At 52.1% G+C, this 21,776-nt stretch overlaps 1 protein-coding gene across 1 annotated transcript; it reads right to left on the bottom strand.

Annotated features, from left to right (window-relative positions):
* Positions 1-211: 211 nt before the first annotated feature.
* Positions 212-5,032, bottom strand: NPAS4 (neuronal PAS domain protein 4). Its single transcript, XM_060017528.1, has 8 exons — positions 4,858-5,032; positions 3,980-4,131; positions 3,699-3,801; positions 3,307-3,580; positions 3,016-3,125; positions 2,534-2,669; positions 995-2,412; positions 212-299 (listed from the first exon to the last, which is right to left on the bottom strand). Exons 1-8 carry the CDS (start codon positions 5,030-5,032, stop codon positions 271-273), a joined length of 2,397 nt encoding a protein of 798 aa, XP_059873511.1. The 3' UTR covers positions 212-270.
* Positions 5,033-21,776: the final 16,744 nt, after the last annotated feature.

The raw sequence follows: 21,776 nt of genomic DNA, 5'->3' as shown, positions 1-21,776 counted from the left end.
TCTCCGCTTGAAATCCCATTCAAGGAAACTCACTACGAGTGAATACAGATTGAAATGGAAACTGGGATTGCTTGATGTCTCTAAATTTTAAAAAGAAGCTCCCCTCCCTTGCCCTCCCACCTCCCCCCCCCAAATCCTGCAGGGCCTGGGGAATCGGATCTATCCCCCTCTGGCCCCCAGAATCCCCCCAACAATCCCGGGGGGGTGGAGAGCGGCTCCATGTCTTGATGACAATATGCCATACTTGACGACGTTAAGTCACAGACTTATTCAAAACGTTGGTTCCCCTCCACTTCCATCTGCAGAGAGAGAGAGAGAGAGAGACAACAGTCAGTTAGGCCTATTAGGAAAGACAGGCTGAGGATGTGGTGCACTGTTGGCACATAGTATGGGCTTCCAGTACGCTGGTCCAATGACTGAATGATCACCAGAGGCTCAGAAGATACGGGAGTAGTTTGGATGAATGGAGTGAAATTATGTCTGTGGTTTTGGAAAGGATGGAGCCATAGCAGGGACACTCTGTCGGGGCCAGGGGCTGAGTCCCACTCTCTTTCCCAAACTCCTATAAGCTCTCACTCTGTATTCCCTTTGGGGGACAAAGAATACTGAGATAGAGCTCTAAACCCGCTTCCATCAGTTTGTTGTGCAACCTCAGGGGAGTTTCTTTAACTTCGGGATCTTGACTGTCTTCATCTGTAAAATGGGGTGGGATGGCTGATCTAGGTCCCTCGTAGAGTTAAGAAGCACAAACCGTTACCCAAGATTCTCTTGCATCTTATCCCACACCCCTAATCTCTGCCCCCCAGGCCTACTTGTCCAGAACTTCCATATTGTTTTCATTAGTTCTTATCCTAACCGCTATCCTACACAGCAGGTGATCTTATCCTATTAGTGAAACTGAGGAACAGAGAGGGCAGTTTACTCATCTAACTCCACCCAGCACCTCATTGGCAGGAGAGGAACTTGAGTTCTTGAACATTTTGGCTCAACTCACCTTCATGGAAGCTGTCTTGAACTTGGCTCTGGAGTTGATGCAACTCATCAGTAAACCCATCGTAGGGGAATGCTGAGACACCTGTCTCAAAGGCGGTTTCGTATGTGGCCAGGTCCTCCAGGAAGCTGCTATCTTCTGGGGACAGGTTGTTGCGAGGTGATGGGGCCCCTCCTGGGACTGCTGCCTCAGGATCCTCTGAACTCCATTCCCCATTGGGGTCTGGGGTAGAGAGATCCATGAAGATGTCTTCCACGGGCGTCTCTTCCAGGAATATATCAGGGTCAGTCAGGAAATCCAGGTCCTGGCATTTCCAGGGTTTTAGGTCCAGGCTGAGCACAGGGGGGCCAGCTCCTGCCAGGGAAAGGTTAGGGTCCAGGGGCTCCAGCCCGCCAAGTGGCTCTAGCCCACCAGTGCCAGCCTCTGCTGAGAAGGGCCTGTCCATGCCCTGAGCCAACTGGCTGATCTGCTGGATGAGACGGTCTATCTCATTCTGCTCCTTCTCCGAATAGTGGAAGAAGCTCTGCTTGACTGGAGAGGCCTCAGGTGTAAGCAGGCCTTCGGGCACCAGGGGGACATCCACAGAGAGGGGGCCCCGGAGCTGGGCTAGGGCCAGGAGTGTGCAGTCCCCATTACCAGGGCTGCTAGGACTTGGGGGCAACTTCTCATAGAGAAAACTGCATCCCTCCTGGGCGAAGTAAGTCTTGGTGGGATTAGGGCTCAGTTGCTCTGGGAAAGTTTGGCTGGGGCTGTTCAGGTGTGCTTGGAATGCTGTGCTTGGAGAAGTCACCTGCTCATGGGCAGGGCTGTTCAGACGCTCTGGGAAGGTGGCAGTGCTGGGAAGCAGCTGATCTGGGAAAGTGGAGGTGCAAGGATCTTCATAGCCTCTGGCTGAGGTTTCAGTCAGTTGGCCTTGTAGTGGGCTAGTCAGTGGATCTGGGAAAGTTGCACTGCTGGGCGTCAATTGATCAGAGAAGGTCACAGTGCTCGGAGTCAGCTGTTCTTGGAGAGAGCTGGATGGAGTGGGCAAGTGGGTCTGGAAGGGCTCATGGAGGCTGAAGAGGAAAGCACAGCCTCCCGGCTGGTGGGGCGTGTAGGGTGGGGTGCACACAAGATCCTTGCTCAGGTCTGCTTGAAGAGAAGGCTCAGGGCCAGATGGGAATGTCAGGTAACTGAAGCCAAGCTCTTTGGGGGGTCGGGGAAGCTCTTCTGGTGTTGAGACAGCACCCAGCTCAGGAGCACTGGGGAAATTGGTGCTTCGGGGAGGCCCCATGGTGAAGAGTGGATTAGGGCCAGAGCATTGCTCCTGCGAGAGGATGCTCTCCGGGAATGAGGGCAGCATGGTCGGGGTGCCCAGGACATAGGCTGCCTGGGTTTCTTCAGAGTTTAACTGCTGGCGGAGGCTCCAGGCTTCCGTGTCACTGGAGAGGAGAGAAGAGGCAGCCGGTAAGGGTGTGGTGTCCATTCCCAGAGAAGTTCTCTGATTTGTTTCTCCTCCATGTCCACCTCAGCTGCCTCCCAGGCCCCTGGCTTGCAGCTCACCTGATTGGGTAGTTATTGGCAGTAATGGGACCCTCCGGACCTTCTGAATATAAAAGGCAATAAATCCATGCCCAGCCTCCAGGCTTGGCCAGCAGTCTCACCACCATCTCTGCTTGAATATCTCCACTCTCAGCCACTGAGGAGAAAGAAGAGATGCAGAGTTAGGACGCCCATCAGACAGCACCACCTATTCTCCCCACTCTCTGACCTCTCCACTGAATTGGGGTATTCATGACATCCTCTTTTCTGACTACCTTAACCTGCACCATTCAACTCCCCACTTTGACCTCACCACTCAGAGTCCCCCAGTTCTGATTCTATTCTCACCTTGACTCCTTACCCTAGTGTTCACCCTATAGCATCCAAAGCTGTTAGCCTCTGATATCTCCCCGACATCAGTCTTGATCACAGCCCTTCTTGGTCAGGTTTCCCATGCCCTTTCCCAACTCCCTGTCTTGTCCTCAGCCTCTCTGGACACTCACACAGGCGGTAGTGTTGAGCAGAAGCGTGGCCCAAGTCCTCAGGGTGCAGCAGTCCATACCATGATTTACAGAGCAGTTCACTGCGCTCAAAGCCCAGGTAGATTAGGACACTGGGAAGGTGGAAAGGATGAGGTCAGCTTTCTGTTTTCCCTGCTTGATACCCAGGCATCTCACTCCCTCCCAGGTCTTCTGCACCCTTAGATCCCATCCTCCCTATCCCTGACTCCAGAATCTAGGGTCCCCTCACCTCTGACCTGCCTTTTCCCTGGAGTCTGAACACTCTGGGCTTACCTCTCTGAGATGTCCAGCAGGGCCAGGTCCTTAGCGTGATGGCTCTGGAACATGGCCAAGAAAAGTGAGGCAGGGCCAGGACCAGGGCCAGGGCCAGGGCCAGGGCGGGGTCTTGTCTCCAGTGGAGCACAGAAAGCTGTGAACACAGGATTTCCTGCCCAGTAGGCCCCAGGTGGGTGAGCGTGGAATCGGCCTCGAATAAGCACCAGTTTGTTGCCTGCACTCTGGCGCCTGAGGGACTTGGAAGTGTTGAAGCGACAGCGGAAGAGGCGATCTAGGTGAGTGAAGAGAAAAACTGGTAAGAGAGTGAATGGCTGAGAGAGATGGCAAATGGGAAGGAGCAGGGCAGCAGGAGGCATATTGGATTGAGGAAAGGAGAAAGGAGTTCTCACCATTATCCAGAGCAGAGGGCAGGGTGAGTTGCTGGCGCACAGTTAGGTGGTCAGCTGGGTCAATGATGTCGTAGATACTGTCACCCTGGGCAACCAGGTCCACCTGGAGAAAGGTAAAGGAGAGATGACCATTAATGAAGGCAGCAAGAGCCAATCCTTGGCACATAGCATCTTGTAGGCTATAACTTCCTCCCCTGTAATTCCCAGATTCTCAAAAGTGGAAAACTCATTGTGTTCCCATCCGTGCTGCAGTCCAAGCTGAAAGGGTCCTCAGCACTCACCATGGAGTGGCCCAGATGCTCGCTCACACTCTCAGAGAGATATAGCAGCTTCCCCTCCGCCGTGAACACAAGCAGGAATCCAGGTAGTGCTGCCACTATGTCTTCAAGCTCTTGAGCTGAGAGAAGCCCTGTGGGGCCCGCCAGAGGAGTGCCTGCAGAGTGAGAAGACAGGGTGAGTCAGGAGGAAGACTGGGAAGCAAAGAAGAAGTGAGAAAGACATGGAGCGGGTTTCAGAAATTCTGAGGAATTTCTCATGGACCTGCTTCTGCACACACCTGTTGACCTGCTGCCCACAGCTCTTGCCCGGGGAACCTGTTGCTGGATCTCTCCAGCCAGCGAGCCCTTCGACTTCTAAGTCGGGGCTGGGGCTTTGGCGGGTCTGTGTTTCAGGACCACGGACAGCGCTCCAAAGCCGACCGAGCGTTCAGCACCGCGGGCAGTGCCTTGCAGCCCGGTGGTGCTGTCAGCACCGCGGGCAGCGCTCCACCGGCTGCAGAAGAGCCCTTCCAGTATCGTGAACAGCATCTGTGCTTCCCCAGGCTTTGGCGGCTCCGTCCCTGTAACTTCCCGGGTTTCCCTTCGCTGGCTCCCCGGAGCGCCTCTACGCTGGTGGGGACTGGGGCCATTCCGTCCTGGCTCTCCCCCTCCCATAAGTCTGGCACCAGGGACACTATCCAGGCTCTCTAATCCTCATTCAGAACTAAGGTGAGGTTTGGACAGAACTCAGGAGGAAAAGTGGGAATTCCTGAGTTCTCCTAGTTCCTTCTCACCCCAGCTCGCCGACACGCTGCCCTAGACCTGCGGCAGTCCCAGTGGGTTCCCTCTGCTTCACTCTCCCCGGCGCGCGCCAGCTCGTGTCTCCGCCCCAGTTTGCTCACCTCCAGCGAAGAAGACGCCCTTGCGAGTGTAGATGCAGGCAAGACTCATAATGTGCAGGTAGGACAGCCGGACCTTGTCCGCTTCGGCCAGCGGCAGCAGCTCCTTGAGGTTCCGGATCTCAGCGTTGATCTGGTCGCGGCGCGCCTTGGAGGCGCCCTTGGTGGAGCGATACATGACTAGCGGCTGCGGAGCTCCAGCTCGGGCGCTCCGAACACCTGCGTTCCTGTCCCGACGCACCGGTGGCTTCCTCCTTGCTTCCCCGTCTCTCGCTCAGGCTCTTTCTCTCTCTGTCTCCTCTCCTGGGCTCCGCTCGGCTGCGCTGCCCCCCTTGCCTGCCTTGTTCCGCCTTATATAGCTCCTGTCAGGCGTGGGGGGCTCGCTTTAGAGAAAGGGGGGGCGGGAGGCTGGGCTAAGCAAGCTGCAGCGGGAGCTGCTGGCTGGGGTTGGGGGGGCGCGCTCCTCCTCCCTCCCAGGCTTCCGACGTCATCCCATGACGTAGAACGAGAGCGGGAGGGGTGCCGGGAGGAGGGGGGGAACGCAGGCTGCGGAGGGGGCCGCGGCTGGCGGCAGCTGCGCCGAGAGGCAGGCGCTGCTTTAGGAAGGCCTGAAAGGGGGTGCAGGGACCCAGGTATCCTAATGTATTCAGCTGAGGGAAGGGACAGGGCAAGGGTTGGGGCGGTCTGAAGCCCCTGGCAGGAGAGTCTGTAGAGGGGCTCGCTCTGACAATGATTTTTCTGAAGAGATAAGGGAAAGGGGAGGAGCAGGGTCGTACACAAATCCCCCCTCCCTATTTGCCAAAGGTCAAGTTCGTCTGGGGCGGGGCGATGGGGGTGGGGAGAAGGACCTTCCTTGGCCTCTGTGGGATAGGTCACAGCTGGGGTTTCTCTCTAGGGATTACTCAATCCGGGATTCCCTTAGTCACTTTCAAAGAACATATCTCCTCCTCCCCCCTTTCCAAAGCCGGGCCTTGCTGATTTAGCAGGGGGAGGCCGGTGGGGCTCTATGTCCCTAGGATGGGTGGGAAAAGGGTCCTGAGGGAGAGGAACCAGATGAATCTGGCCTTGGTTCTACTTTCCCACAGCCAAGAATAGGAACACTTGCACCAACGCCGCAGTCGGCAGTGACTCTTCGTTTCTCTGTCAACTAATTAACCTCAGCCACTGACGGGGGAAACTGAGGCAGGGTCCCAGGGCCTGGTGAGGATCTGGGTCTACACCAAGGTATCCCTTCCCCCATTGCCAGCCCTCAGAGCCAGCGGCTCCCCCCGCCACCACCCCCATATCCCTCCACCCCCCCGCTCGAGTGCAAGCCTCGTCTCCCCGCGGGCCGGGGGCGGGGGCGGGGCCGGGGGAATCCCAGCTCCATATTAGGACAGGAATCCTCCGGCGGCTGCTGCGGCGGCGGCAGCGGCGGGCGGGGCCTGGCTGCCTCCGCCACGCTCCGGAGGGCTCCCCCCTGCCTCCAGCGGGGAGGATGGGGACGCAGCAGAGAAGCGAGGGGGCCGTGCTGGACCCTCTGCACGATGCAGGCACCTACCAGAGACCCCTTAACTCCGTCGGGCTGTCCACACTCCCCTCCAACCCCCTCCCCGTCATCGGCGGTAGGATTCCTCGCTGTCTCTCCATCTTCAACTCTCCACATACCCCTCACCGCCCCGCACCAGCTAGTTTCTTTATCTCATTGCCGGCTTGGTGGTCTATCTCAACTTTGTGCGCCCTCTGCGCCCCCCCCCCCAACGTCCCCCTTCTGCTCTCTGTCGTCTCTCTTCTTTGTCAATTTTGTCTCCACATATATCACTTTGCCCTATCATTTCCCTCTTTCTTCTTGCTCTTTTCTGCACGGATGGTCACTCTCTACTGGGGTTGAAGGGTGCCTTTGTTTCCCCCAAACAAAGGGGAAAGAAATGGGCTAGGGGACATTTTATCTGAAATCGAATTCTGTGGGGTAAGGGTGTGTGTGAAGTCACGTGAGGGGCTGGGGATGGGACCACTTAAAATTTGGGGGAAGGGATTGGCCTGATTGTAGAAAGCCACGTAGGAGGGGTGGAGATAAACTTTGACACCAAGAAGCAAAATTTGGGGTCTTCACTCCTCGTGGAAAAGGGTGGAAGCAAGAGAGGTAGAGTGGGAGGAGGAGAGACAGCTGAGAAGAAGGCTGTCTAAGAAGGGGGTCTCTGAGGGCCCAATCCTGACCTCTTGTGTATTTTGGGAGAGGTTGGGTCCATCCACATCAACCTTCCCGTATTCGGTGGCACAGCTGAGATGGAGGGAAGGGGTATGTCTGTCTGCCACTATCTCTAACCCTATTTACCTGGGTGACAGAAAAATGGTTCCTTCAGAAAGCGTATCTCTGTTCCACTTTCATCTCTGTCTGACCCCCGACGTACTCACCCACCCCTCGCTCAAGCTTCTGTTTGGACAAGCCCTTAATCTTTGGACCCCTTTCCTGTAGGAAAATCCAGGGCAGTGTTCCTGTTTTATTCACTTATTGGTTCTTTATCCCTGACTGAGAGGCATTCTTAGTGTTCCTCTCCATGACCAGAGGTGCCTGTTGGTTTGGTCCAGCAAGCTGAGCAGAGCCGCGGTGAAAGAATGGGGCACTCGCCGCTGTCCGTGGTCCTGAACTATCCCAAGGAATGTCATATGGAACATGGGACGTTAAAGTAGAGCTTGAATCCATACAGGTCTCACAGTGAGGCCCCAGCTGGCTGTGCCCTTGTCCTCTGAGAATGAATAAGGGGGTGGATTGTAGGGGGGCAGGATATCTGAGCTCTAGGAGTGAAGTAAATGCGGAGGGGGGGGGGGAACTGGGCTCAAGGGAAGAGCCCTTGGATTTTTCCAGAATGGACTGGAGGGGAAGGCACTCTGGAAGAGAAGAAGGGTCTAGAAAGGGACAAGGGAGGGGGCACAGAAGAGCTCATCCTAGCTCGCCCACTCTGATTCAAGTTGAGAAGCGCTGTATGCCCCAATGTCTTCTCTCCCCAGGCCAACTCCCACACCCCTTGCATCCCACCTCCTTAAAGCTATTTTTAACTGTGGAGAACCAAAAATAGCTTGGCAGCAGCTTCAGTATGTGGGAGAGGAGCTATTTATATCACCAGTGATGGTTCCAAAATAGCAAGCAGGAGGAGGGGGGCGGCTGGCACGCTAGAGAGCTCCTGGCCGCTGCTAAAAATACTGGCAGTGTGAGTCATCCTGGCCTGGCTGAGTCACCCCACACACACCTCCCTCCCCCTCCCAAGCAGCAGGCGGCAGCAGCAGAACAGGCTAAGAATTGGAAGTCTGAGATGAGGGAGGTATTAGAGCCCATTGACTATAAGAAAGTGGGCAAGGGAATGAATTCAGAGGGGGGCCTTGGGGTGAGTTTGTAGAAGAAATGGGGGGAGCAGAAGCCACCCACCCAAACTCTCTGTGTGAGCCTGCAGCATTTCCAGCTATGCACTGCTGCTTGGGGATGCTTGGGCAATTGAAGGGAGGGGGCCAGACTCTGAGAATGTGCGTGTGTGTCTGTCTGTCCATCTGACCATGACTGTATTTGTAGGCCTCTGTATGTCTGTTCGCATGTGTCTTCATAGCTGTGTGTCTGTATCCCTTTATATCTATGCATTTCCTTATGCCTGCGTTTATGCCTGTCTTTATTAAGAATGTCTATGATTTCCTGTGTTGTGTGTAGTTCTATGTTTGTGCTGGTATGTATTTATATGTTTGCAGCTTTCTGTGTGCCTCCCTGTACATGTGTGTGTTTGTGTCCACGTCTGAGTTGGCTCTGTGCCTTTCTCTCCCAGCACCTGATGGTGTGTGCGGATTTGCTTGCATCCCTAGCCTCAATGCACCTTCTGTTGCTCTCTCAGATGTCACTTGTTGGGCTCTTGCACCATTTATGCCTTAATCATCTCTCTCCACCCAACATCTTCCCTTCTCTCCAGCTCTTGGACCCCAACGATTTGTGAAGGTCTCTCTGCATGCAATCTCTAGCTAAAAGATGGAGGAAAGGAGCCCCGTATGACCTCTTCCTTTTCTCTTGAACCATCCTGAATTGTCCCTGGCCTGCAGGAGTAAATGGTTTTCCATCACTCCATATTTGGGGAGCTGAGGAAAGAGAAGGGCTTTCTTTAGTTCTAAAAAAAAAAAAAAAAAATTCCTGGTGTGGGCACAAGCATGCGCAGCGCACACACACACACGCACACACATACACAACTGAAAGAGAGAATGAGAGAGAGAAAAAATATCAAGGTCCCTTCTTTACCGAGACAAGCTCGCATCTGTTGCCATGGCAACCCCGCCCACTCCTTCCCCGAAAAATCACCAAGAAGAGGTGATGGCATCGAGGAGGGATTGGCTGATTTATTTCTTTATTATTTTTTCCGAAAAAGGGATTTTTATAGCAAGAACAGGCCGTGAGATCCCTTGCCCCTGTCTTACATGGCTTTACTGGGGACCTGGAGGGACATCACCCCTCAGCCTCTATCAGAGAAGAGAAGGTATATCTTTTCCAGAGATTTCAGGGAGGATGACCTGCTGGGAGGGAGCTGGAGGGTGAGTGGGGAGTCTGTTTCTTTAAAACAGCATGGAGATTCCTGATTAAGGCTAATTTTCTGGAGACTTGGGGCAAGGATCTAGACAGGGAGCTGTCAAAGTGTATCCTGTATGGCTCTGGACAAATGTGTCTATGAGAAGGACAAAGAGGGAGGGAGGGAGGGAGGGAGAGAGAGAGAGAGAGAGAGGGAAAATATGAATGAATGAATGAATGAATCACTTGATGGGTCTTCGGAACAGATGACAAGATGCCAAAGGATGCAAAATCTCAGTGGTTGTCAGGTCAGACAGACAGACAAGATGGCTCAAGACAGGTCCATTAAGGCAATTGGTGGTGCTGCAAGTCACCACCAGACCACAGGTGCAGCTGCTTGACTTGGACCCCAGGGAAATTGGGGTCATAGGTGAACAATCTAGAAGAGCATTGAAGCTTACCTTTCCAAACTCTAGTCCCAGCCTGAGTCTCAAATGCCTCCTCTGAAGCCTGGCCACCAGCCACTGCAGCCACATCACTTTCTCAAGTGAACTGTAGCCTCCTGCCAAATGACTGCATGGTGGAAATGAAGGGATTCCTCATTTCTTCCTGTGTTTGGCTTGCTGCATAAATGGGGTCACTTGGGGCTGGAGACTGGAAAGCCAGACCAAGAATCTGATTCTAGAGAGAAACACCTCCTCCCTTCCAGCAGGCTGCTGCCCAACCTCAGCAGGCAAGGGCATGGCCTGAGGAGGGGGTTAGCTCTACCTGAAGTGATGGAACAGAGGGATGAAAAGACTTCAGATCTGTTCTGACCTGTTAGACCTATTCTCATGCCAAATCAGGTTGATAGTATTATGCTCATTTGGTAAACAGTGAAACTGAGTCTCAGACACAATGACTTACTCAAAGTCACACAGCAAGTTATTGGCGATGCTGAGCCTTAAGCCGGGCTCTTGCTCCCAAGTCCAGGCTTTCTCTTGTACCTTGGAGTAGAGTTGAAGTCTGCAAACTCTGACTTGCATGCCAAATATAACCCACAAAGTGCTTTTGCAAATAAAGTTTTATTGGCACACAACCACATCCATTTGTTTATATATTGTCTATGGCTGTTTTCACCCTACAATGGCAGAGTTGAGCAGCTGCAACAGAGACCATATGGCCTGAAAGCCTAAAATATTTACAAACTGACACTTTACAGAAAAAGATTGTTTTCTTTTGGAGTAGAGGATGAGTTCACGCTAGGAATATCTTTGCTCATCTCTCTCTTTCTCAACCAGAAGCCCTCTGGACCCAGGGCATACCAAAATGTCATTTCATCTCCCTTTACTCTTCCAAATGCCATGGAGCAGTAGTGTCCCTGTACTCCTTAAGGGTGAAGAGATTGGGAAGCCCTATGGGCTAGGCTCCTTACTAGCTTCTAGCCACTCTGTAGCTGTGTGGATGTAGCCTCCCCATGCAGAACTGATGTTCCGCATCCTGTCCCCATGGCAACATGAGTTGGAGTTAGCAATGAAGAGTCAGGATACTCCATTCCATCCTACCCCAACCCCAGTCTCAAGACTGCATTTTGGGTGGTGATTAAGGTATTAAACAAGAAGACAAAATGTCCTGTTGGGAGGAAAATGACAGTACTGTGGGGTCTCAGGCCTCCTAGAGCCTCCAGTCTAACCCAGGGGAAGAATCTCTATCCACTTTCTCAGAGAAGTTTAGTAACTTGTCCAGGGTCACACAGCTAGAATGAGATAAATCCAGAATTAGAACCCAGGTCTCCTGATTTCTACTTCTTGCTACTCTTAACTAGGTTGTTCTTTTGAATCCATGAGTTTGAAACCATGTAAACGTTTTCTAACAGATTCCCAAGAACCTCCCCCATCCTGGGGCTAGGGTCCACCAGTCTGCAGTGAAAATATAATCCTCATGTTGGTTTGTACAAAGGCGCACCCTAGCAGGCTGTTTTCTTTCTCTTAAGGTCTCTTCATTATGTTATCACTCCCCCAATTCTACTTGCATAGGGAAGTATTCAGAACATTTCATCTATTTATGGTTATGAAATCAACAAATCTCATGTGAAGAAGGTACACGCTGGCGCCCACACATTGAGACGGTCAGAGCCAGGTGGGTGGGCTGAGCAGAGAAGGTGAGGGGCACGGAACCATGGAGAGGGTGTGAGGGGGAGAGTGTAGCTCAGGTGGGAAAAGATGCAGCTTTTCTAGGGCAGGGTCTGAAGGCAGGGCTGAGAGAAGATGTGGCACAAGCAACGCAGTGAGGAGCGTGTCAGACCAGCCATGTTCCAAGGAGGGAAGGAAAATCAATCAACTGAAACCACTCTTTAAATGCAGTTCGGGGACCCAACACTTCCCCAAGCACTGTAGGGGAGAAAGGAGTGCAGGATGCCTGCCTTGCCCTCAGGGAGCTGGAGGTCTGGGGGAGGAGACAGACCTTCCGCATATTCAGTCATTAGTTCAGTCCAGTTTCAGGATCCTCTCCATCACCGCTCTCCAGCTGGCTAACTCCTTGTCCTCTGGTCCTCCGGTTGGGTCCAGGGCCCCTCCTCAATGCCCCCCGCGGCCGCCTGTGCTTCCTCATCAGTGCAGTTCTCATCCTACATTGTCACCGCCTGTTTGCTTGTCTGTCTCCCCCACCAGCGTCTATGCCTGGTCTCGTATTCTCAGCATCCAGCATAGGGTCCGGCCCAGAGCAGGGCCTCAGGTATGTCACTCATTCATTCATTCACACACACACATCTGAGGGCTGAGTTTGTGCCAGCTTCTGTGCTAAACCACTGGTGATGCAGTGGTTTAGAAACACAGCCTTGGTCTTAACCTCAGGGAGCATCCAGGCTGGTGAGAAAGTGAGAACCCGATCAAGCCATTTAAGTGGAATGACTGCTGGGAAGAAGGCATACAGGGTGTTTGGGGACAGCAAAATGAGGGATGACGGAGCCTGGGAGTCTGGGTTGGCTTCCCGGAGGAGGTGTGATTGGGCTGAGTTGCCAGGTGTCAAGTGACTGGCTGACCATGTTCAGCTGTGCTGAGTAGGTGGGGTGGGGTAGGCGGAGTGCAGTGTCATAAATCAGACAACACGGGACATGTAGCCACAAAAGAAGCCACCAAAGCCCGTATCTGTGTTTACAGATGCACGGTGTGAAGGTGCAGAGGGGCAGCCACTGGTAAGGGAGGCCAATCTCCACTTCGACCAGGTTTGGCACCTGTGGCAGGACTGAGATGAAGTGGCTCAGCCTTGAGCAGAGGGGTCCATGGGCAGAAAGCCAATAAGTTCTTTGTGGGAAGGCAGGTGGGTGGGAGGGAGCCTGAGGCTTGGAGAAGCAGGAGCAGGAGAGGGTGGAGGCCAGGAAGGAGGCTCTGGGGTGAGATGCCCACTCGGAGTCCTGGCTCCTTCACATTGGGCAAGTGACTTAACCTCTTGTGCCTAAGTTTACCTGTCTGTCAAATAGGGATGTAAGGAGAATAGTAGCACCTACATCAAAGGACTGATGAGAGGGCTTCCCTGGTGGCGCAGTGGTTGAGGGTCCGCCTGCCGATGCAGGGGACACGGGTTCGTGCCCCAGTCCGGGAAGATTCCACATGCCGCGGAGCGGCTGGGCCCGTGAGCCATGGCTGCTGAGCCTGCGCGTCTGGAGCCTGTGCTCCGCAACGGGAGAGGCCACAACAGTGAGAGGCCCGCGTACCGCAAAAAAAAAAAAAAAAAAAAAAAAAAAAGGATTGATGAGGAAATTGAGTTAAATCATTAAAGTACTTGGAACAATGCCTGGCACACAAAAGGAGTACAATCAATGTTGAATGAAGGAGTGTCAGTCATTGTTAACTTTATGAAAATATGATTTTGAACAAGGCTCTGAAGAGATAGCATGGGCTGGTTTGGGAGGTAGCACACGCTCTGTCACTGTAAGTGTGGAAACAGGGCCTGGACACCCACTGGCTTTTTGCAGCCTTGGCGCAGCTTGGTCTGAGAGCACCGGCTGGGGTGGGGCAGGCTGGGGGCTGCAGCAGTTCCAAAGAGAAGGACAGAGATGACAGCTGGGGGCCTGGGGAGGTTGAGGGATGCACACAAAGTCATACTAGGGGCTCTGGCCTGGGTCCCCATGCGCTGCTGCCCTGGGCATCGGCTGGCGGCCGCCCTGCTCAACAAGCCCGGGGATGGAGCTCCTAGCAGTGCTCAGCGACCAAGCTCCCCCTGTTATTTTCCTAGAAGCCAACCTGGCCGTGTTCTTCCCCAGCTAAAAACCCTCCTGGCTCCCGTCACTCCCTGTTACCAAAGGTCCTCCGGGCCCTTTCGCCCCTTCTCCCCCCAGGTGCCTAGGCCATCATAGGCTCCAGGTTCAAGGGACTCCTTGTTATCACCGAATGCACCTCATAACATGCGAGTTTATGGATACTTACCTGTGCCTTATACGCCTAATCATGCATTAACTCATTCACAACTCGCAGCAACCCAGTGACGCCTGGGTCGTTATTGTTATTTCCACTGGAACCTGGGCCCAGCAGAGAGGAAGTCTGCAGGGAATGACCCATGAAGTCCCAGGGGAGACTGATGGGATGCAAGGCTGGGGTGAACATGGAAGAGCAGCAGGCCTGGGCCCGGGCCAGTGACAGAAGGGAAGCCCTAGGAGCAACAAATAGACCCCCCAAGAGCTGGGAGAATGATGACTCCCCACCCCTGGGAATGCTGGAACTGCAGGGAGTTGGTCAAACCGTGGCAAGAAGGGGGGTTAGCCGCAGTTATCATCTGTTGACAGAGAAGCTTCTGGAACCAGGAAAAGATGAGCCCTAGACAAATGGAAAGGGGACACCAGGAAGCTTTAGGAGAAAGGACCACCGGTTGAGGGGAAAGCTCCTGAATCAGCCAGTGCAGACAGGGGAGGGCTGGAGAAGCCTTCTGTCAAGGATTCGAAGGTCTGGAAAGACTTGGAGGTGGGCTCAGTCTAGACGTCAGCAGATTATGTTTGATGCGGGGGGGAAAACGTCCTGGACAGGAGGATCTAAAGACGTGGGTTCTGGTCCTAGCTCTGCCACCAGCCTACTGGGGTGTTATGTAAGCCCCTTCCTCTCTTTGGGCCTCAGTTTCCCTATTTGCAAAATGGCAGGTGAGTGGGTTGGACCCCTTGGCTTGGAAGGGCCCTCCCATCTCCGGCACCCTGAGCATCTCTGGGCCCAGGTCCCCCCTGGCCAGTGCCTCTCAGGCTTTAGAAGTCAAACGCTGCTGCCCTGAGACCCACTTTCAGGTGGGGATGAGCCCATGTGACCAGTGCTAGGGTCTCAGTGGGCCTGAAGTCTCCCAGAGGACCAAGTCCTCAGCCCGTATTGGGCCCTGCAGACCTGGCCTTGAGGGCATGGGGGCACAGGGCTGGTATGGTTTTCCTTCTTCAAACCCAACCCATCAGGGGCCATTTTCACAGGTCTGTGCTGAGAGCTCCAGGGGACTCACCGCTGGGGGAATCTGGTTCCAAGGTGTATAAAACAGACCCCAGGTCATCCTCGGGTGGTCTGCACAGCCTGTGGTTGAAGTGACTATTACTTCCAGTATTGTTTAGCTTCAGTCTGGTGGGAGGAAGAAAACACCCCCAGAAGTGTCCCACAGACCACCACAGAGAGGGTCCACAGCCTGGCAAGACACCCCATTCAGAGAATCCCAGACTCACAGTTGAAGTGGGGGCCCCTCAGAGATCATCCACCTGGAGTGACTGAGGCCTCATGCAGAGAATGGAGTGGCCCAAGTGACACAGCCAACACTTAGTAGAGGGGGACCCTGAACCAAGGACCTGGCTCACAGCACAATGACCTTTTGAGCACCTCTCAAAGGCTGGTCTCTGAGATCAAGGTGTAGAGGGAGAGAGCCTGGGCCAGGAGGCAGGGTTCTAGGGTCTTAGTCTCAACAATGCACTGACTTGTTGTGTGACCCTGGCAAATAACGTCTCTTGGAGGGCTGCCTCAGTTTCCCCTTCTGTGCATTGAAGGCTTGGCCCTAACAATGGATGCCCCTGGGAAGAGCCATTTAAGTCCAGGGCTAACTTCTCCAGAACATGAACCTCTCTCCTTTGCCAGACTTGGTGCCCACAGTTGGGCTGGATCATATCCACCTTTGGGGCCCCAGCCCTGGTCCAGAGTAGGGGCCCAGAGATGTCTGGAAACCTATGTATCGATAGCTCCTCGGGCATGGTCAAGTACTTCACAGCTGTCTTCAGTGAGTCCTGGTCAAACACCCCTGCAGGTGCTGTGGAGAGAGTACAGGCATCATCAGGATTGTGTGTGTGTGTGGGGGGGGGGGGGGGGCGGAGTCCAAAGAGCTGGGTCCACAGGGCCCTGGCGAGCCCTGCCAGAGCCTGAAGGCCACAGCTCCAACCAGAAGCCAACTGGCATCTGCAAGCAGTATGGAGAAGGTTTGGCTCCAGAAAGTTCCAGAGAGCTGGTGGGCTGCCATAAGCTTTTGACGGAAGCAGATGTTTGTAAGCAGCAATCTGGTTTGTTGGTCATGGAGTCCATGGGATCCAGAAGCTTGCCCAAAGTGATCATCGATCCAGAAAGCCTACCTAGGTCTGGACTCTGCTGGGGAAAAAGAAGCAGCTGGTGCCACTGCTACAAAAGTTATCCAGCTCCTCTACTGGGTACAAGGCAGGAGCCGGAGACTGGCACACTGTGCCAGCTATTCTCAATGTTAAGCACCGGGGGAATGATCTTTGGCTAGGAAGTCAGCATCCCTGAGCTCTGGCCCATGTTGTCCAGGAACGTGCCATGTGACCTTGGTCAAGTCACTACTCTTCTCTGGGCCTCAGTTGCTCTTTCAGTTTAATGAGAGGGTTGGAGAAACTGGTAAGGGTCCTTCCAGCTAAGATCCTAACCTGACCTCAGGCTGTGCCCAAGGAGAAAAAGGCTAAGGCAGGAGGCTGGAGGGGGCATGGGTCACCAGAGACCCAGGGTAGCCCGGCCAGCAGAGAAGTCCTCACCTGGTGTTTTCACTCTGTGGCCTTGTCCAGAGAGGATCCCCAAACGCGCTAGGCCTGGCATCTTGTTTCCTTCCAAGGCTTCTATGGAAGAAGTGTCTCCCGGTTGGAGAGAGATGGGGGAATGTGGTGGGGAGGGGGCAAGGGCAGGACCTCCTTTCTCCGAGGTTGAAATTTCCCCAAAGTGGGTGGAGGACGCTAAGACTGGGGGGCGGGGGCATGGCACCGGAGTCTTCCCGGGCCCAGGCCCCGCGCGGGGCTCGCGGCTCGGGGGCGGGGGCAGCTCTCGGGCTCTGGCTGAGCCGCCACTCCGCCGGTTGCCTTTAAAAGGCGCCAGCGCGCGCGCATCAGCAGAAGGGCTGCGGCTCTCTTCCAAAATAGGCAAGAACTGGGAGGCCGCGAGAGACCAGCTGCTAGCAGCGCAGACGTCACCCGGGGCCTCCCTCCCCATAGCCTGCATCAGGTCTCCATGGCAACGGCGTGCCGCGGCCGCAGATGAATGAGCTACCGCGAAGAAAGGAGGAGCGCGCTCCCTCTTTCAGGCGTCCAGGCTTAGAGGCTGCCCCAGGAAAGGGGATGCAGACCCGGCACTGGGAAGGAGGGGGTGCCCTCGTATTCAAAAGGGCTCCAAGACCCATTCATCTCTACTGACTCTATTATATCCTGGGAACTCGGGAGCTACTCAATTCCGGCAGGGATCCCTGATCTTTTGGTTCAAGCATCCTCAGTTCCCAGGGTTCCCCTTTACCTTCATCTACCCTCCCACTCCGTCACCTCTCTCTGCTCCCCAAACTCTGCGGAAAATGACATAATGTGACTTAGCGCCACCGCGTGGCGGGTAATGTCGCTGCGTCTGGCGTGCTGTGGCTGGGGTCTCGCCGTCTATGTCGTCCTCTAGCGTTTGTGAGAGGGAAGAGCATAAAGGATCTCGACGGTCCTCACATTAAGACCCTAATGAACAAAGACATCATTATAACATCAGTAGTTAACGTTTAATGAGGGCTCCCGATGTGTCGATCGCTGCTAAGGGTTTCCCCCATATCATTTCATTCTCACAGCAACCTTGCAATGCAGATGGTGATGAAGATGATGACGATGACCACAGCTACTAACCATTTTACAGGTGAGAAAAACAGGCTTAGAGAAGTTGGGCTTGCCTAAGATCCTACGGCGGCTGTACAGGGCAGAACCACCACCTGAACTCATGACTGTGCGAAAAGCGTTTGTGACCCCTTCACTTCCAAACCCATGGTCTCTTTTAATCCAGCTCATAGCCTCTTGAGATAAGCAGGACAGCACTCATTAAAATTACTCCCATTTTACCAATAACGAGACTGAGACCCAGAGAAGTGAAATGTTTTGCCCAAAGTTTGAGCAGCCATGGATGGAGCCCAGGCCTCTAGGTCCCTGATCTAGGCATTTTAGGATGAGGTGGCTGGATAACAGGGAGTCCAGCACATTCCTCTGAGACTCTACCTCTTTGACAAGAGAGACTGAGGGACTAGCTCATCCCGGGCTATTCCTCCGTGGACAATGGAGCAAATGGAGTAGCCCAAGGTCAGGAGAGGGGCAGGAACTCTCCCTCACCTCCCGAGGTTTTGAGAGTTCATAGGTCCTAGATGTTCCAGTTTGTCTTATATATATATATAATATAGTATAAAAATATATTATATATATAATATAATATATAATATACATATTATATATATAATATATTATATATCTTGCTATTATCTACTATTATCTACTTGCTATTATCTACTATTGGGGTGAAAATAATGCCTCCTGGTTTCAGCTTGCTGCTTTAAAACTGACCTGTGAATTTTCCAGAGAGTAACTGTTCTCAGGTCTATGGTTTTCTTGTTTTCCTGCAGAGGTGCTGACTCCATGAAGGTCTCTGGGGACTGTTGGTGGTTTGTTCTTACCAACTTGTATTTTGGGTTGAAGGACACACTTTATCACCTAGTTTTGGTGTAAAAATCCCCCACATGATTTGGTTATATTATCTAGTTGCTCTGTTTTCAACTGGGAATTCGTGGAGATTCAAACCCTGTACCTCAGCTGCAGCTCCTGTCTTACCCATTATTCTTTGCTAAGCCACTTGAGGATCCCAAAGGATTGAGTGTTAACCATTAAAGGGAATCCAAGGGGCTGCTGGTCACAATTTCTAAAGCTAAAGGCACTGCAACCAGCATGGTTTAGGTTTTTCAGGAATTTACAGTGAACCATCAACTACAAGGCTTGTTGTCCCCACGTGGGTGACAATAACTCCACTTACCAGATCGTGGACTTCCAAGGCCTGTCAATGGCCATCTTGTCCCATTCAAGGGACGCCAACTAAGTCAACCCCTTTCCTTCATCCTGGATGGCTCTGCTGTTTTCCCGTGAGCTTGTAAACAGGATTTGCTGCCAATATGGCAATTCTGAAAGGGCTGGAGAAATCCATCCAGAAGTGACCTTTATCTAGACTTTCCCAGATGTGTCCCCAAGTAGCTTCTCCTAAATGTTTTCCTACTGTTTCCTCCAGCTGCTGACTGATATTAGCGTGTCCCCTCTTTCTGACCCCAAAGTTTCTCTTACAAGGTGTGCTTACAGTTGCCCATATAGACCCTTTCTGCCTCCTGACATCAATGGTCTCTGGAACAGTTAGTAGCTCCGGAAAGTCTCTAGGGGTAGGACAGTTTGAGACCAGTTGGTAAATTCCTTAGCCATTCACTATTCCACCATTAGGTTATGATCATACGTGTGTAATTTCCCACCAATTCCATATCTGTCCCTGAGTGGCTCCCAGGGATGGCCACAAGGATGTGCCTCTCAGCTGTGGTTTCCCATAGCTGTTCAGTTCTAATTTCCACCAGAAAGAGCTGTGAACTGTCTCATGAGCATTTTCAATTGGAGCCATATCTAGTAAATTCTTATAAGCCAACCATAATCCACGTGTTGCAGGTCGGCCACTGGTTGAAGATAAAAATTTCCGGGACTTCCCTGGTGATCCAGTGGTTAAGACTCTGTGCTCCCAATACAGGGGGCCCGGGTTCGATCCCTGGTCAAGGAACTAGATCCCTCCTGCATGCCACAACGAAGATCCCGAGTGCCTCAACTAAGACCTGGTGCAGCCAAATAAGTAAATAAATAAATAATTTTTTAAAAAAAAGATTAAAAATTCCACATTATTCCTACACTCAGTGGGGTCAACCTTTGTGCACTTTATGTGAATCTTTGTGCATCATATCTGTTCAGATTTGTTAATCCTTGAGATTCTGTATCAGTTAGTTATCGCTTTGTAACAAACAACCCCAAAGCGTGGTAGCTTAAAACATTACACATTTATTATTGCACACAAGTCTATGGATTATCTGGGCAGTTCTTCTGGTTTTGGATGTGTTCAGTTAATGCTTTGTGGTCAGCTGTGAGTTGGGTAGGCAATTCTGCTGATGTTGGTTGGGATCTCCCGCACGTTTGGGGATCAGCTGAATGTAGGCTGGTCCAGTATAGTCTTGAAAGGGACAGTTGGACTCTCTTCCATGCGGTCTCTCATCCTCTAGCATCCAAGCCTGTGCTTGTCCACACGGAGGTGACAGGGTTCCTAGAGAGAAGTGGCATACAAAGCCTTCTGAGGCCAAGGCATGACATTGTGTTACTTTCTCCACATTCTATATGGCCAAATCAGTCACAAATTCAACCCTGCATCAGAGTGTGAGGAGACCACAGAGTTCCAGGGCAAATGGTGTGGATGCAGAGAGGCCAGAAACTGGGGCCACGAATGCAGTTAACTTACCACAGCCTCCATGAGTTTCCCTACGACAGCCAGTTATGGTGACAGTGAATTATGCCTGCTCACACCTTGATTTATAAGAGGTTCATTATTCTATATTGCATTCCTAGAATTGATGTTTACCCGGTTCTGAATTTGTATTATTAGGCGGTCCAGTGGTTAGGACTTGGCACTTTCACTGCCCTGGCCCAGGTTCAATCCCTGGTCAGGGAACTAAGATCCTGCAAGCTGCACAGCACAGCCAAAAAAAAAGATTGTGTTATTAGGTTTCACAAGCACCACCCATAAATAGAAAATTTGAATCCACAGAACTTTATTTATTAGTAGCTAGAAGCCACTCAAGGCAGCTCACTATCATCCATGTATCAAGCGTTCAGCTGCAAGTAAAAGAAAATCAACTCAAAGTGGTTTAAAAATAATTAAATGTAATATCTCACAGATGGGGAAATCCAGAGGAAGGGTGGTTGATTTAAACTTCTGAGAATATCGTCAAGGACTCAGGATCATCCCATGTTTCTGTTCTGCCAGGCTCAGCATGAGGTTCATCGTTTGAATGGGAGAAGCTGACGTCAGTGGTTAATATCCAGAGGAGAAAGAGAGCGGGTCTTTCTATTCCTGGATCTCTTTCTCAGAAGAGAGGAAGCTTCCTCCCCACCAAATCTCTGGTACTGGTTATTTTCCATTTGCACCTCCAGACCCACTTGCCACCTTCTCTAGTTTGCTCCAAGCCCTGGGAGGGCGACCTCTACAATAGCATCAGTGGGCTCCTTTGCCCATTTGTTGCCAGGCAATGTGGCCAACAGGAGTCCTTGGCAAGAGAATAGAAGGCAGGAGGAGAGTGAGTTCGAGGTATTCAAACCTCCCAGCTCCATTTCTGCTGGGCCACCATGGACTGGTGGCAGTTTCTGTATCAAAGACTGGAGCCCTCTCTCCATACAGCTCCCACTTTCTAAATTCAGGCTGAGGTGTGGTGATGGCCCTCTGCTCTTGCTCTCCGACCCTTGTTTCTCTAAACCATAGCTTTGTAGATAATACTGTTGTCCCAGTTTGTGCTATCTGCTTCGGTCCCAGGATTCTGACAGACACCCTCCCCTACAGGTCTATCCCACTGGTTTCATTGGCTGGAATTGAGTAAGATTCCTATATCTGAGCCAGAACATAGTGGGAGGGAGCAACAATGTAAAATGATTATAAAGAAGATGATAGAGATGGAAGATTCATAAGTGAAGTCAAACATAGGATAACTGGCATTCCCAGTGAAGAGATCAGAAAACAATGCACAGTAAAATTATTAAAAGATATAGTATCACACTTTTCCAAAACAAGGAATGGCCTTTATATATAAAGAGCTCATAGATGGAAAAAGCACACATGTCCTAGGGGAGAGGAGGAATCACATGAAAGGATAGAACAAAGCTGTATCCTGAAGGTACTAGATTCCACAGATACAGAAAGATTCCCATTAACATTCATGGGGGAAAAAAACTTGTTATATACAAGGAGGAAAGCATTATTCATTCATTCAACAAATATTCATGCTAGATCCTGCTCAAGACACTTGGGATACATCAGTGTACGAACCAGATGAATGTTTCTCCCCCTGTGAAGCTTACAGTCTAGTGAGGACAGACAGACCAAACAACGGACATTCTGTCTAAGAAAATTAGGAGAGG

The sequence above is a fragment of the Delphinus delphis genome, chromosome 8, assembly GCF_949987515.2.
Source record: "Delphinus delphis chromosome 8, mDelDel1.2, whole genome shotgun sequence".
NCBI classification, from domain to species: domain Eukaryota; kingdom Metazoa; phylum Chordata; class Mammalia; order Artiodactyla; family Delphinidae; genus Delphinus; species Delphinus delphis.
The sequence above is the reverse complement of the archived record's forward strand: the minus strand, read 5'-3'. Positions and strand labels throughout refer to the sequence as shown.